Source organism: Malania oleifera, chromosome 5 (assembly GCF_029873635.1).
Source record: "Malania oleifera isolate guangnan ecotype guangnan chromosome 5, ASM2987363v1, whole genome shotgun sequence".
NCBI classification, from domain to species: Eukaryota; Viridiplantae; Streptophyta; class Magnoliopsida; order Santalales; family Ximeniaceae; genus Malania; species Malania oleifera.
Window position 1 is genome coordinate 95,584,151 of NC_080421.1, and position 16,315 is coordinate 95,600,465.

General features: G+C 37.6%; 1 protein-coding gene across 1 annotated transcript in view; it reads right to left on the reverse strand.

The window, feature by feature from the left end:
- Positions 1–1,428: 1,428 nt before the first annotated feature.
- LOC131155695 (uncharacterized) overlaps positions 1,429–16,315 on the reverse strand; it is a 28,376-nt gene continuing 13,489 nt past the window's right edge. The window contains exon 3 of the mRNA XM_058109007.1: positions 1,429–1,822. Within this exon, the coding sequence (XP_057964990.1) occupies positions 1,535–1,822 (288 nt within the window). The 3' untranslated portion in view covers positions 1,429–1,534. The remainder of the gene's footprint in view (positions 1,823–16,315) is intronic.

Below are 16,315 nucleotides of genomic sequence, written 5' to 3' on the forward strand. Positions count from 1 at the left end.
GTCAAAAGCCAAAAGCCAAACTATAGACGGCAAAGGTAGCTCTAAGATTACTATTGCCATGCCACTTGTCTTGCCAAAAGTAAATCTAAGCTTCATTCTCCACTTGAAATCGCACATATTGGAAAACTCCATAGGGTCCCCTAATATTTGTGCTTTATAAAACTGTTATGCTTGAGTCTATACTTAGAAGTTATAATTTCCCACCAAAGTGGTTTTGCTCCTCCACAAACCTCCACAACTATTTCCAACTTTATTGAAAGTGAGGATACCAGCCACAAACCTCCAAAAAATGGGTTGTCCTAACAACTTCCTAATATTTAAACTCTTCTCCTAATCTTCCCAAAAAAAAAAATTCTTCTCTGAATTCCCTCCAATCTCATAGCAGCTAAGACTGGTAGAGGAGGGACATAAAATAGACTGAAAAGGTTCATCAAACTTCTCAATAATCAGGTCACAAGCTCATTAAGTGTCACGGTCCAACTATTTTCACATTGTTGTGAAAGGGTCGTGCGGCGCTAGCTAAAGCACTTTTGTTTAACTAACCAACCTATCGTTTACCAACATTCATCCATGAAACACTTTCATTAGCATTCAATCAAATGGCAGCGAAAACAACAAGCATTCATGAAAGTAGTGACAAACAAGCAGTAAATATTGAATCTACGCAATTCATTAACACCTCTATTGACAATGTGTGTTTAGCAAGGGAGGCAAGTAGACTAAACATGTTAACAATAACTAGTGAGTTTTACAATGACTGATGAACACTCACCCTTCCCTAAAGAGCTTTCTAGGTCATTTCTACTCTAACACTAGGAAACATCAAAGTGACCGAGTCATACTGCCTTATTTGGCATACAAAGACACTACTAGCAAAAACTAACTCCATACTAGTATTTACATGATGGAAACTCATCCCAAGCACACGAGACAAGTGGTCAGAGGCAAGCATAATGCCCTGAACAAGTTTAGCTCATGACATTCTTCCCCACTTATGCAGTCGACGTCCTCGTAGACTTTGGCGCTAGGTACACTACAAAAGTAACTAATGGAAAAAGCCCCCTCCCCCTTAAGCACAAAGGCTTTAAATCGCATCCCTCTCATCACCTTTTGGTACTCTTGGAGAAAAAAGAAATAAAAGAACCTTCAAAGATACAGCTATGCTGCTTCATTTTTGCAAAGAGCAGCGGAACGTTGTTGTTTCTAGCTAGCATAAAAATTGTGAATGCTCATAATGTTATTCTTGAATTTTGATATTTGTGACACTAAAGGGTGGTTGACATATTGTACCATGGGGTGGCATTCCCTTGATGTTCAGCTAATAAAAGTTTCTCTTTTGATGATAAATATAAATATAAATAAATAAATAATATATATATATATATATATATATATATATATATTTCGGGGGTAGGAAATTATGCTATGTGGAGCAACATTATCTTACAATAAGCAAAATATCCAACTTTAAAGTTTGGCAGCAAGCTTACACGCTACCGAGTTAGGAACAATTGCATATGAACATTTAGCATGTCTAAGTTGTAGAACCTTGAAGAGTTTGTAAAAGATGCTCAATCCTGTACTTCATTTGAGGCTGACCCGAATGTGTCTTCTTAAACATCTTTTCTCTCATAGCTTTCCTCCGAGCTATGGCTCTTTCTCTTTCCTCCTCCTTTGCTTGCATAGTTGCTTCTCTTTCGATCCTGGCCTTCTCTTCCTCCTCCCATTTCCTCTCGTATAAGTCTCTCAAACTGTTGGACCTGCTCTTCCTTCCGTTCTTGTCCTTACTCATCTTCCTAGCATCTCTTTCATCACTCTCTTCCTATAATATGAGCGAAAAAGGTATGATTGTACAATTACGGTAACAAAATCTAATAACCTGCATTTGATAACAAATTACAATAATTTCTAGGATTGAACACAACTTATTTAGGGCCTGAAGGGGGCTGGATTGAATATGATAGGATTAATCTATTCAGCTTTTGGCACAAACAGGGCAAAGCCTCATAAATAACAAAATACATAAGAAAAAAAAATTGCAGATTTGAGAGAGAAGGCAGCTTCTTCTTCGGTTTCTTTTTTCTTTTTCTTCTTTTATAATGATTTTCTTCAATTTGATGGTGTTCAATTTAACCCAAAAATGCGAAGACAATTTTAACCAGTATATTGCTTGAATTCATTCACCAATTCTGAACCCAGTTCCATTCTAATCCATCAGATTCTTGCAAAATTCCATATTCAAGCACTATTCAAATTCTTCTTAAAATACCTTCACAGGCTGTTCCCCAGTAATCGATTAAACCAGGGGGGAAAAAAAAAAGCTCAAGTAGGCAAATTCCAGTGATCCACCAGACTCATCAGGAATCACCAAGTGAAGAGCCCAACCAGTTTCTTCTGCGATTCCAGCAAAAAATTCTGCTTCTGCAGTCAATTCTGGTAACTCCACTAATAAGAACAAGATCTGAATGTCTGGGCATCATTTTTCGACCAACATCAATTAATGATTGATTCAGAGAGAGGGAGATATAGAGTTACAATTCTCAAAGAGACAGTCATTCGTGAATGAGGGAGAATTTGAAATGGTCATCTCATGGGAAAGAGAGAAGAGGGGAGAGTTCGTGAGTTGGTGGCACCAACCATCATTTCAGAGATAGAGAGAGCCTTGTCCTATTTAATGGATAGCCATGCCCATGGGAAATGATGGGAGGACAAGAAGCTGGACCATGGATAGACCCTTGTTGGAAACTAATTTTCACCACACTATCTATAAGAAACACTAAATTACAAGAATTACACATAAATAGGACACATGCATGAATACCTAGATATAACAAACCCCAAAAATTACAAATAAATTCCAGTGCTATTTAAACAAAAATCACACAATAAGCTAGTTCGTTAACCAAAAACAACCATCCTTAATCCATTTCTTAATTAGTCTCCAAAAGGGTCTATCCATGGTCCAACTTCTTATCCTATGTAAAAGAATTGGTGCAGAAAAGCATCAAGGAATTACAGCCAATAGAGACTTTGGGAGAGAGAAGAGAAAAGGGTAATGAACATAACAGCAGAGCAGGTACTCCAGGGGAGGGGAAGAAGGAAGAGGAAAAGGAGATATGGGAGAAAACACACTTTCCCTTATCAATTCAAATTCATCAAAAAAACTACCTCTGACATGGCTTTCACACCCTAATTATAAGTCTAGATTACATGAATTACATATAAATCCCTAAAGATAAAAGAATTTGTAAATGAGCCTCTAAATGACATTTATTACAAACAGACCCCCCAAATACACATAATCTTACTACTAAACTAAACATGCATAACTAATTAACTAAACACAACAATCCCATGATTCAATCCTTCTGAATTAGTCTCCAACAAGAGTCAACCTGTGGTATGGCTTCTTGTCCACCAACAATATTCCCCTAGTTGGGAAAAATTTGACCTCAATCTTTGCAATGTTGGAGGTTCACAAATAAGAAGCAATAAACTTGGACTTTTTGAGAGCTGGTGCTTCAGTGATGCAAGAAACCACCTTCCTTTAGTAGCTCTAAAGACTTGAGTTGAGAATTGGCATCAATGAACACATTGGGAGTGACAAACTCAACAATAGGAATGTTCTAAAGACTTTTGATGCCTTCAAATACAAGCATTTCCTTGCTTATAGTATATTCAAGTTAAGTAACTTTGGCATGATCAATACTGTTAGATTTTTTATTTTGGTTGGTTGGTAAAGCAGGCTTCTAAACGATCTTCTTATCATTATAGTGAAAGACATGTGTTCTCATATCCTCTTTTTTTTTTTTTAAATAATAATAAAAGGAAGAAAAGATCAAGTTCTTAAATTTCAATTTCGACTACAAAAGTTTCGACTAAAGAATTCCATGCTTTAAGACCATGGATGAGATTACAACGAAAAAGAGGACTAGTGCAACCTCGAAAAATAAAATATAAACAAATACATAAAACCTAACTAACAAGTCACATAAGAGACCCTCTCTTTAAGCCCTTGCCCTCATAGTTCCCAAAACACTTCAATTTTGTTAATTCATGTCGTCACTTCAATTAAGTTTTACCTTCCATCAAAGCAAATTTCGTTACTTTCAAGACTGAAAAACCACAAACCCATCTCATCCACCAGTTGTTGAGCTTCTAAGTCCTTCCAATCAACTCAACAATTGGAGTGGGCAAAATCCATTCCTCACATTGTTGCTCCCTACCCAAACCATCCTCCTCTAAAAGGATGCTCTAAACCTTCCATCAAAGATGTTGGCACATATGATAAATCCCCAAATAAATCAGATTCAGAATTATAACCATGCTGATTCCAAATCTCATCCAAATTCTTAAAGCAAGCTGTCCTCCCTTAGATTCATTTATATCAACACTATACTCATCCAACATATTACCCCATTTCTCCTTCTCCTTGGCCTTACTACTCTCACATTTGTATATCCCTTATGAATATTTTGGGATTTCACAACACAATTGCTTTCAACATTGTTTATTACATTTTTTACACTTTCCTAGAAGAATTATCTCAACATATATCTTCTCAAAATTCCTGCCCTAACCATAAGAATTATCCCCCTCATCAAAAGCCAACCTCTGCATATCATCCATACCACCTTCATGACCCATAGTACCAGCCTAGCTCCCTCAGCTAACATTGGGGGCAACTTCTTGATCAGGCCCTCATCTTAATATTGGGAGCACCAGTGAATTCCCACTAACCGAGTTGCTAGTATCCTTGGTTGTATGCTGCACTGGTGCCGCAATACAAAACCCTCTTGTGCCGCACTCTGGAATGCTTTGAATCACTTTCCTGCAATAAAGCATTAAAAATGTGCTGCAAAAAAGAGAGGATTGTCTCCATATGAGAGTTGGCCATATGAGGCTTTTACAATCCCCTTCTAAAATCAGTGGGCTCAAGACCTTTGTGATGATAAGAAATTTGGGCCTGGCAAGGAAGCCCATTAAGATCTAAACTTCTATGAGCTTCAAGAGAATGTTGGCTTTTATTGAAGGTCTGTTGGGCAGGGGAGTGGGCCAGGTCACAACTTAAAACATTTGGACTTTTGGCCCATTCATCCAGTTGACCCAAGTCCAAATTGATGGTCAGGCACCCCAACCTTCTCCCTCCCACCTTCACTGCACTCCCCTCCCTTAGTAATCCTACTATCCTTGCCACCTTTAGCATTGAAGTTGTAGTCCCCATACAAAGATGTCTCACTGGCAATGGACAATCAGGTTTTTGCTGCAACTACACCTGCTGCATCGCTTGTTGCCACTGCATTTGCATTACGCAACCACAAGTATTACAAATCTCATTCTTCTCCACTAACACTACCTAGATCCAAGAACCTGTATTCCCCAACCCCTGATCTACCCTCACCGGAAAAGTCATCACCGGAGCACCATTTCTGGTGGCCCACGCGCCCCATGTGCCGGTGACTGTGAGTGGCATTCTGCCGGACTTCTCTCCTGCTGGAATCAAAAGAAATTGATTCCCAGCCATGAGAAATTGGTGTTTTCTCGTGATATTTTGATTTGCAGGATGATATTTTGGTTCCTAACTTGAAATTGTGTAAGCGCCATGGTTTTAAATAAAGGCCATGACCGTTACATAACGCCATTACGTAAAGGTTTTTTGGGTTACCGATACCGTTACACACCGTGATATCGGTGAGAAGAAAAATCACGGCCATAGCACCCGTTACTAACTATGACCATTACGTAAGCCGCTACAGCTGTTACATAACCGCTATAGGCCTGTTACTTTAAAAAATTTATTTTATTTTTTACTTTTTCTTCTCACTTTTTCCCTCTCTTTCATAAATCATTCTCAATATACCATGTGGCGAGAGGGGGAAAAGATTATAATGAGGATGACAATGATACAAAATTTACTATTTCTTTAAATACTCACAACAGATGCATTAATTAACAATTTGAAATTACTAGTTAGGTAAATATTTTATTTTTATAATATTAGTAATGTGATATTTATGTTCTATATTTTTCAACTTCAATTATCTTTCTTTTCTACCTATTTTATATTTGTATTATTTGTATGTCCTGTGTGTATAATAGATTAATGGAGTGTATAATGTATTTTGTTCTATTAATTAATTTAGCACACCTACGAATTTATAACAGATAAGAACAATACAACAAAACACAACAAAACCAAGCCTTAGTCCCACTAAGTGGGATCGGCTATTTGAATCTTTTTCCATCAATTTATGCGATCATGAACCATTTCTTTTGATAGATTCAAGGATATTAAATCCTTACTCACTATCTCTTCCCAAGTTATTTTAGGTCTACCCCTACCCCTTCTACTGCCCCCCATAATAACTAAATCACTCTTCCTCACAGGTGCACTATAAGACATATGTTGCAAGTGTCCACACCATCTGAGTCGTCCCTCCCTTATCTTATCTTCCATAGGAGTTACACTTAACTTACCACGAATATATTCATTCCTTAATTTATCTTTCAATGTTATATCACTCATTCATCTAAGCATTCTCATCTTGGCAACTTTTACTTTTTGGATATTATGTTTTTTCGTCGCCCAACATTCCGATCCATATAGCATAGCTGGTCTTATAGCTGTCTTATAAAACTTCCCTTTCAATTTTAAGGGTATTCTACGATCACATAGCACACTTGAAGCACTTCTCCATTTTAACCAACCTGCTTTAACTCTATGCATTTCATCATCTTCAATTTCTCCTTCAGCTTGCATAATAGATCCAAGGTATCGAAATCTACAAGTGCTATTTATTTTTTCATCATCAAGTTTAACTTTGTCTCCAATATTCCTCTATCATTACTAAAATTACATTTCATATATTCTGTTTTATTTCTACTTATCCTAAAGCCTCTAGATTCCAAAACTTCTCTCCATAATTCTAGCTTAGCCTCTACTCCGTCCCTAATTTCGTCAATTAATACAATATCATCTGCAAACAACATATACCATGGAACCTCCTTTTGAATACTCTTAGTCAATTGGTCCATCACTAAAGCAAAAAGATAAGGACTCAAAGTAGATTCTTGATATACACCTATGGCAATTGGAAATTCTCTAGTTTCTCCATTTATAGTCCTTACACTAGTCATTACTCTATCATACATATCCTTAATGACATCAATATACCTACAACATACACCCTTTTTTTCTAAAACCCACCACAGAACTTCCCTAGGTATCCTATCATATGTTTTCTCAAGGTCAATAAATATCATATGCAAGTCCCTCTTCTTTTCCCTAAACTTTTCCATTAATCTTATTAAAAGAAAAATAACTTCTGTGGTAAATCTCCCAGGCATAAAACCAAATTGATTTTCTGAGATCTTTGTTTCTAACCTTAATCTTCGTTCAACTACCCTTTTCCCATAGTTTTATCGTATGACTCATAAGTTTAATTCCACGATAGTTATTACAATTTTGAATATCTCCTTTATTTTTGTATATAGGTATTAAAGTATTTTTCTTCCATTCATCTGGCATTTTCTTAGTTTTTACAATTGTATTAAATAAATTAGTTAACCATATAATTCCGTTATCACCCAAGCATTTCCAAACTTCAATTGAGATGTTATCTGGTCCCATAGCTTTCCCATTTTTCATTTTTTAGTGCAAAATTAACTTCGTTAACTCTAATTTTGCGAATAAATCTTATATTTTTAGTCTTTTCCTCATTTGACAATTCTAAGTTTAAGCCTTCTATTTGGTTTTCGTTAAACAACTTACTAAAGTAACCTCCCCATCTTTATTTAATATCTTCGTCCTTAACCAAGACAATATCATCCTCATTTTTTATACATTTTATATTTCCTAAGTCCTCACTCTTCCTTTCTCTAGCTTTAACAAGTTTAAATATATCTCTTTCCCCTTCTTTGTACCTAATCTATCATACAAACTATTAAATGATTTATATTTAGCTTCACTAACGGTCCTTTTTGCATCTTTTCTTGCCTCCTTATATTTTTCAAAGTTATCTCCGTTTCTACATTTTTGTCATGTTTTATACCAAATTCTTTTTGTCTTTATGATTTTTTGTACATTTTTATCCCACCACCAACTCTCTTTGCTATTCGAGAATCTTCCCCTTGATTCACTTAAAATTTCTTTTGCTATCTTTTTAATAGAGCTAGCTAATCTATTCCAAAGAGTATTTGTATCTATCCCACCCTCTAAGGTCCAATCCCCATCTTTGATCATTTTATCTTTAAACTTTATTATATTTTTTTCTTTTAGGTTCCACCATCTAGTTCTCCTACACTGGTTTATTTTATCCTTTTTCTTCCATTTTTTAATACATATATCTAACACTAAGACTCTATGTTGTGTGGTTAGGCTTTCACCTGGAATAACTTTACAATCCTTGTATGATAAACGATCTACCCTGCTAGTTAAAAAAAAATCTATTTGACTTCTATTTTGCCCACTTATAAAGGTTATTAAGTGTTCTTCTCTTTTCTTAAAGCAAGTATTCATTATACTAAAATCATATGACATAGCAAAGTCTAAGATCATCTCCCCAGACTCATTTTTGTCTCCATATCCATATCCTCTATGTATCCTCTCATAATTTTTATTATCTCTTCCAATGTGTTCATTCAGATCTCCTCCTATATATATTTTCTCAGTCCCTAGTATGCCTTGTATAATACTATCCATATCTTCCCAAAATTGTCTCTTAAGATTTTTTACTAAGCCAACTTGAGGAGCATAAGCACAATGAGAAGTATAAATACACACACACACACACACGTAATTTTTCTATCAATGGTGGTTTAAAACAAATGTAAACTTGTTGCCCTTACCAAATAACTTAGTTACTTGAACTAAAGGATCCAAAATACACTAAAACTCTTTATAAGAAGGGCTAAAAGCTTAAAACTTGCAAGTACACTAATATGCACAAGGTTGTGCGTGCTTCAAAAAAATTCACGGCCGTTACACCCGCTTCCCGTTATGTAACATCCGTTACTCCCACTTCCCGTTACACCCTACCATTACATTACACTACCCACAACCACGATTTAAAACCATGGCAAGCGCAATAATTTGGCACGAAATCCTAGAAATTGTCACTGCCAACATCAAAAGTCAGGTTTTATTGTTGCTATTTGCGAGTTTTTCAAGTAAATTTGTTTCATTTTTTCATGATATTCAAGATAGGTGACTTGAAGATTGTTCTTAAATAATTGAAAGTGAAGTTTATGATTTGCTTCATATAAGTGTTAGTAGGATAGACAACAAACTTACCATAAATTGTTCTACATTTCTTTAGGAAACAAATTTGTCAAACCTACCATAAATAGTTGTATAGTTATTTAGGAAACAAATCTGTAAATATTTTTTTTGAATGAGGGGTCAATGCTTAATGTTAGGAGATGCTGTAATTAGAAGTTACTGTAATTAAGGGACATATTGTAATTAGGGAAAATGACTTCTATATAAGAAAAGGACCACTAGATTGAGGGTCATCGAGCAAATCTGACATGGTATTAGAGCCACTCTCTGAATCAACCTTGTCTTTGGTCCAATTTTCGTGGTTCTAAGCTCTAGTTTTCTGGTTTCTTGGGTGCGGTTTCTGGTTTGCAGTTTTTTGGTGAATTTCGAGAGATTCTAGTTATGGCTAACAACTCGAACTCAAAAGTCTTTCAAACTCAATTTACAAGGAAGAATTATGTTTCCTAGGAGTTTCAGTTTCAACTTTTTGTCATGGGAAAGGAGTTGTGGGGTCATGTTGATGGTAGTGATCCAGCACCTACCAAGCCTACGAAGTTGGTTCAATGGAAGGTGAAAGATGCTCACATGATGACTTGGATTCTTGGGTATGTTGATCCACTACTTATATTCAACTTAAAGCCCTACAAGATGGCTAAATCAAGTACTTGAAAAAGGTCTATCAAGATCAATTCGCAAGGCGATTTCAGCTGGAAACTGATCTTGCTGCCTATTCCCAAGGTACACTCTCTGTTCAGGAATATTTTTTTGGTTTTCAAAATCTTTGGGCTGACTTTTCCGACATTGTGTATGCCAACGTGTTGGCCGACTCTCTCTCTGCTATTCAAGCAGTCCATGAAGCTAGCAAAAGAGACAAGTTTTTAATGAAACTAAGGCCAAAATTCGAGTCTATTCACTCCAACCTGATGCACAGGGATCCTTCACCATCTCTTGACGTGTGTTTTGGAGCACTTCTTCGAGAGGAACAATGTTGTCTTACTCAATCTTCGCTTCCACAAGAGAATGTTGTCGCATACGCTGCTCAAGGCAAGGGGAGGGGTCGAGACATGCATACGGTTCAGTGCTACAGTTGCAAAGATTATGGGCACATTGCTGCCCATTGTGCTAAAAATTTCTCTAGCTACTGTAAACAGAAGGGGCACATAATCAAAGAATGCCCAAGACGTCCTCAAAACTGACCTGTGAATGCTTATCATGCTACTGCTACTAGCCACACTTCGGATGGGGTAACTAGCACTCAAAATCTCGCTCCAATGTCACCTTCCACTACTGCTACACCTACCCTTACACTAGAAATGGTGCAACAAATAATTTTATCAGCATTTTCCGCTTTAGGGCTGCAAGGTAAGGGTACTATACCCTCTCAATCTTGATGGGGACCAGCAGCCCTTACCCTTGTCCTTCGCCGACAAGGTGACACGTGGACGGCCACCCGATGTCCACATTGATTTATAATTCTTGCAGGTATACATGGAATATCTTGAAAATTTTCAGCATGAGAAGACCCGAGTTGTTATGCCAACACAAGTCCGAGTTCAAGACCCATGTGGGTCCCACACGGTCATGTGGGCCCCACACAGCTCCATTGGGCCCCACACAGAATTGGGCCTCCCTTTGACTTTTGTTTTGTATTTAATTTGTAAACATGCAAGACAAATTGCTTGCATGTGCTCGTCCTTAGTAAGTTGTGTATTAGTAAGTTGTGTTTAATATTTAATGTCTTGTAAGTTGGAGTGTTGTAAGTTGTGTGAGTATTTATTATGTCTAGTAAGTTGGTGTCTTTATTATTTGTCTCCCATGCTTGTGTGGGAATTGTTAGTTGTTTAATGTCTTTGTCCCCCCATACCCCATCATTGTAAGAACTATGTAGAGAGAAAAGTATTGATATTGAAAAAATTTTCCTTTGCTAAAGCTTGTTATAGTTTTGTCCCATCCTTGTGATTGTGTAGTGAGAGGCTACGTCGTCCTCTCCGAAGATCAGGTGGTGAGAGACTACTAACCTATCCAGCAACTCCAATTCCATATCCTCCCTCCCTCACTCTCAGGGCCACCACCAAAGTTACATCCACACGGCCAGAACTTTCATATTACCACACAGACACCACCAATCCTTTGCATTGATGTGTTCAATTGGTATCTCACAAGCTTGATCCAAGGACTTGCGGTGTGATCCAGCTGCGTGTTGGGCAACGTCTAGCATCCATTGAAACTCTTGGTAAATCAGTATCTGTTAGAACCTTTACTAAATCTTGTTAAAGCCTTATCTTCAATTTCTGAAATTTCATATTTGATAAGCCTTTGCATCCATAGACTTCAATATTTTAGCTTGCTAGCTTGAAATCAATTGTGGAATATTGATGTGCAAAATTTACAATTTTATTCTTGAAATATTGAAATAACATCCTTGCTGCATCTAACTTAATACCTTTGTGAAAGAACCAATTGGGACTAAATTTTGGACAGCATCATACACCTTTCAAAATTTCTCAATAGTGAAATGTCCTCTGATTTATTGTGTTTATGTTTGTTAATCTAATTCTTAATTTAAAGTGTTTCGAATGTATGTGCTTGTGAGGGTTGAACCGTAGGACATAGGCCACCCTTTCTCGTCCTACATCAAATCTTGGCTTGTTGATTCCGCTGCATCCAATCACATGACTAGTTCTCCTTATATGCTTAGCAATGTTTGTAAGTACACTAGTTCTTCTAATATTCAAGTTGCTAATGGCCATCTTTTACCAAAACCTGGGGTTGGTGATATCGCACCATCACTTACTAATATTTTTGTATCACCTGGGCTTTCTATGAGTCTTATCTCGATTGGACAATTAGTGGATGATAATTATAATGTTAAGTTTTCTCACGATGGTTGTCATGTGCAGGATCCGGTGCCGGGAAGGACAATAGCGAAGACTTTTCCATTCCTAGTATCATTTCTTTGGCTTGTACTACTGTTTCCAATAATTGTGAAGTATAGCACAAATGTTTAGGCCATCCAAACAATGTTGTTTTATCTCATTTGCAGAATTCTAGTTGTTGGGGAAAAAAAAAGATTCTTCTTTGTCTCATGCTTTGTCTTTTGATTGTTCTACATGTAAAATAAGAAAAATTAAGATTCTTCCCTTCCCTTCTTTCGGGACTAGGGCAAAGAATTTCTTTGACCTAGTTCATAGTGATGTATAGGGCATTACTCTTGTCATTTCTCATGTTCATTATAAATATTTTGTGACATTCATAGATGACTATAGTCGGTATACTTGGGTATATTTTTTCCGCTATAAGTTTGAAGTCTTTGCTGTCTTCAAATCGTTTCTAGCATATGTTGAGAATCAATTAACCACTAGCATTAAGACTTTACGATCTGCATCAGGTGGAGAAAATATGTCTCATGAATTTCTACAGTTTCTTCGTCACAAAGGAATTGCTTCTCACCGCTCATGTCCTTATACGCCTCAACAGAATAGCGTGGTTGAGCGCAAAAATCGACATTTGTTCGATGTTTCTAGGACCTTGTTACTTGCATCTTCTGTTCCTCCTAAATTTTGGGTTGAAGCTTTAGCTACAGCAGTGTATTTGATTAATAGGTTGCCTTCTAAAGTGCTAAATTTTGACTCTCCATACTATCGTCAGCATACATAGCACCCTAGCTTTCTTGACTTGCACACTTTTGACTGTGTCTGTTTTGTGCATCTACCTCCGCATCAATGTCACAAACTCTCTGCACAATCTGTGAAATGTGCCTTTATGGGATATAACTTATCTCAAAAAGGATTTGTGTTCTATGATGCTTCTTCCAATAAATTTCATATATCCTCGTAATGTTGTTTTCTTTGAGCATCAATGTTTCTTTCCTAGTTCTCTTACATCATCTCATGTAGTTTCTGTTCTTCCTCACTTTAATGATTTGATATGCCCTCCTGAACGCTTCAAGTTTGGTTATGTGTATGAACGTTGTCAACCAACTCTGCCCCTTCCTGAGTCTGATCTACCACCTGATCTTGATCCTGTTTTGCATCCTCCTTGACGATCTGGCTGTGCTTCTCATCCATCGGATAGGTATGGTTTCCCTCATACCTCCTTCAAGGCTACCTTATCAACTGTGTCGATTCCTAATTCCTACTTGTAAGTTGATAAACATGAGTGTTGGAGAAAAGCTATGCAGGAAGAACTTCAAGCTCTTCAACAAAATCGGACTTGGGACATGATCCCTTGTCCTTCTCATATCAAGCTAATTGGGTGTAAGTGGGTTTTATTCTGTGAAACTTCAGCATGATGGGTCTGTGGACCGTTATAAGGCTCGCTTCGCTGCTATTGGTAACAGTCAGGAGTATGAGGTTGACTATGAGGAGACCTTTGCTCCTTTCGCTAAAATGACCAATGTGCGTACTATTATTTTATTGCTATTGCAGCCTCTCAGCGATGGTCCCTTTGCCAAATGGATGTGAAGAACACATTTCTTCATGGGGATTTACAGGAAGATGTTTACATGACACCTCCTCCTGGCCTCTGCTCATCGTCGACATCGAATGTGTGTAAGCTGAGGTGCTCTCTATATGGTTTGAAATAGGCTCCCGAGCCTGGTTTGATAAGTTCTGAGCTACCTCACTTCGGTTTTCTTTCATCCAAAGCCAGTATGATTCCTCATTGTTTCTTCGTACGACTTCTGTTGGTATCATTCTTCTTCTGGTTTATGTCGACGACATTATCATCACTAGGACTGATTCTGCTCTCATTGATCAACTCAAGCAGCATCTTCATGATTCCTTCCATATGAAGGATCTTGGTCCTCTCCGGTATTTCCTTTCAGTCTGATTCATTTGGCATTTTCCTATATCAACATAAATACACGGACAACTTCGTTTCCTTGTCTGGTTTGCAGGACTCCTCTTCAGTGGATACCCCTTTGGAAGTGAATGTTATTGACGCGAGGAAGGGGATCTCCTTCCTAATCCCACGGGGTATCGATAGTTAGTTGGTAGTCTCAATTATCTCACTATTACACGACCTGACATCTCCTTTGCTGTCCAGCAAGTCAGTCAATTTATGCAGTCTCTTCGACACCTTCATCTTGCAACGCTTCACCGAATTATTCGATATCTCCAGGGTTACTCTCACCGTGAATTATTCTTCTCTACGGGTACTCCTCTTCGCCTTGTGGCTTTTAGTGATGCTGATTGGGCAAGATGTGCTGATACTTGCCGGTCTGTCATCGGGTGGTGTATGTTTCTTGGTGATTCCCTTATCTCTTGGAAGAGTAAGAAATAGGAGCGTGTTTCCAAATCATCGATTGAGTCAGAGTACCGTGCCATGTCAGCAGCCTGCTCGGAGATTGTGTGGCTCCGTGGCTTACTTGCTGAATAGGTTTTCCTCAATCTACTCCCACTCCTCTTCATGCTGATAATAGGAGTGCTATTCAGATCGCTACAAATCCCGTCTATCACGAGCATACCAAACATATCAAGGTGGACTGCCATTCTATTCGAAAAGTGTTTGATACTCAGGTTATCTCTCTTCCACATGTCTCAAGCGACCTTGTTGGCAAATTGATGCTTCTTGATCAACCAGCATCAATTCGAGGGGGGGTGTTGGTAGGATAGACAACAAACTTACCATAAATTGTTCTACATTTATTTAGGAAACAAATCTGTCAAACCTACCATAAATTGTTGTATAGTTATTTAGGAAACAAATCTGTAAATATCTTTCCTGAATTAGGGGTCAATGCTTAATGTTAGGAGATGTTGTAATTAAGAGATATATTATAATTAGGGAAAATGACTTCTATATAAGAAAAAGACCACTCGATTGAGGGTCATCGAGCAAATCTGACAATAAGTGCATCATGGTGATCAAGTTGAATTATCTGCAAAGGTGGAGTGGTCATCCGGTAGGGTACAAAATATGGCAAATGCTTTGGAGACTATTACTGGTGCTTTCAATAGACTAACAACACAGAAGTTGCAGCTGTAGGTAAAAGGCCCATGGAATTTCTTACCAAACAAGATGGTGGAATAGCTGTTGTCACTCATGCTTTTGAGTTGTGTGAAGGACAAAATAATCATTTCAGTAAGGGAATTAAACTAGAAGTCCCTAATTTTAATGGTGATAGTTCTCCTAATGAATTTGATGATTGGGTGTATTCTTCCAATGGCATGACATGAATGAAGCTAAAAAATTGTACTTTGCTGAATCAAAATTGAAGGGAACTGCTCGATTTTGGTGGATATTTTGGTGGATTAAACAAAGGGAAATCTTTTTATAAGGAGATTTGATGAGATTACAATGTGGGCTAAGATGAAGTGAGCCATGCAGGAACAATTTATCCCTCCCAATTATCAGCAGCGTTTTCATCTCTAGCTCTTTGATTTGAAGCAAGAAGAAAAGACAGTGATGGAGTACACTAGTAGATTCTATCATTTGGCTACTCGTGCCGATATAGAATGGAAAGAGGACATTATGATAGATTTGTACAGAAAAGGGTTGAAGCCAGCCATTGCCTCCAATTGGCTACATGTCGTCTCATCATAGTTGGGGATGCAGCACAGGTTGCCACTTAGATTGAGGAGGGCATGCAACGCAATCCTCCATTCCTCCTAGAGCTACATCAGCCCTTCGGTTTGAGAAGAGTACTAGTGGAGTGGTACAAGAGAAGAGAATTGAGCAATTGGGTAAAAATGTTCAGACTAATACCTTTTGGAAGACTCCTAAGCATTTTGGAACTTCTAAGAGCCAACCATCACTCAAATGCTTTAAATGTCAAGGTTTTGGCCATCGAGCTGCACAATGTCCTAACAAATTCATGGTTGTTGCAGAATAGGAAGAAGACAAAGATGATGACACTCAAGTAGTTGAAGTTGAAACATAAATTCAAGTGACTTAGATAATGATGGCAATTTGAGAACCTGTTAGTGCTTTGACATATGCTCTCTTCTCACAAGGTTAAGAGACAGGGGATTGGAGGCAGACCAACATCTGTCAAACTCAAGTGATATGCCAAAAACAACATTGTACTTTAGTTGTTGATCCTGGTAGTTGCAC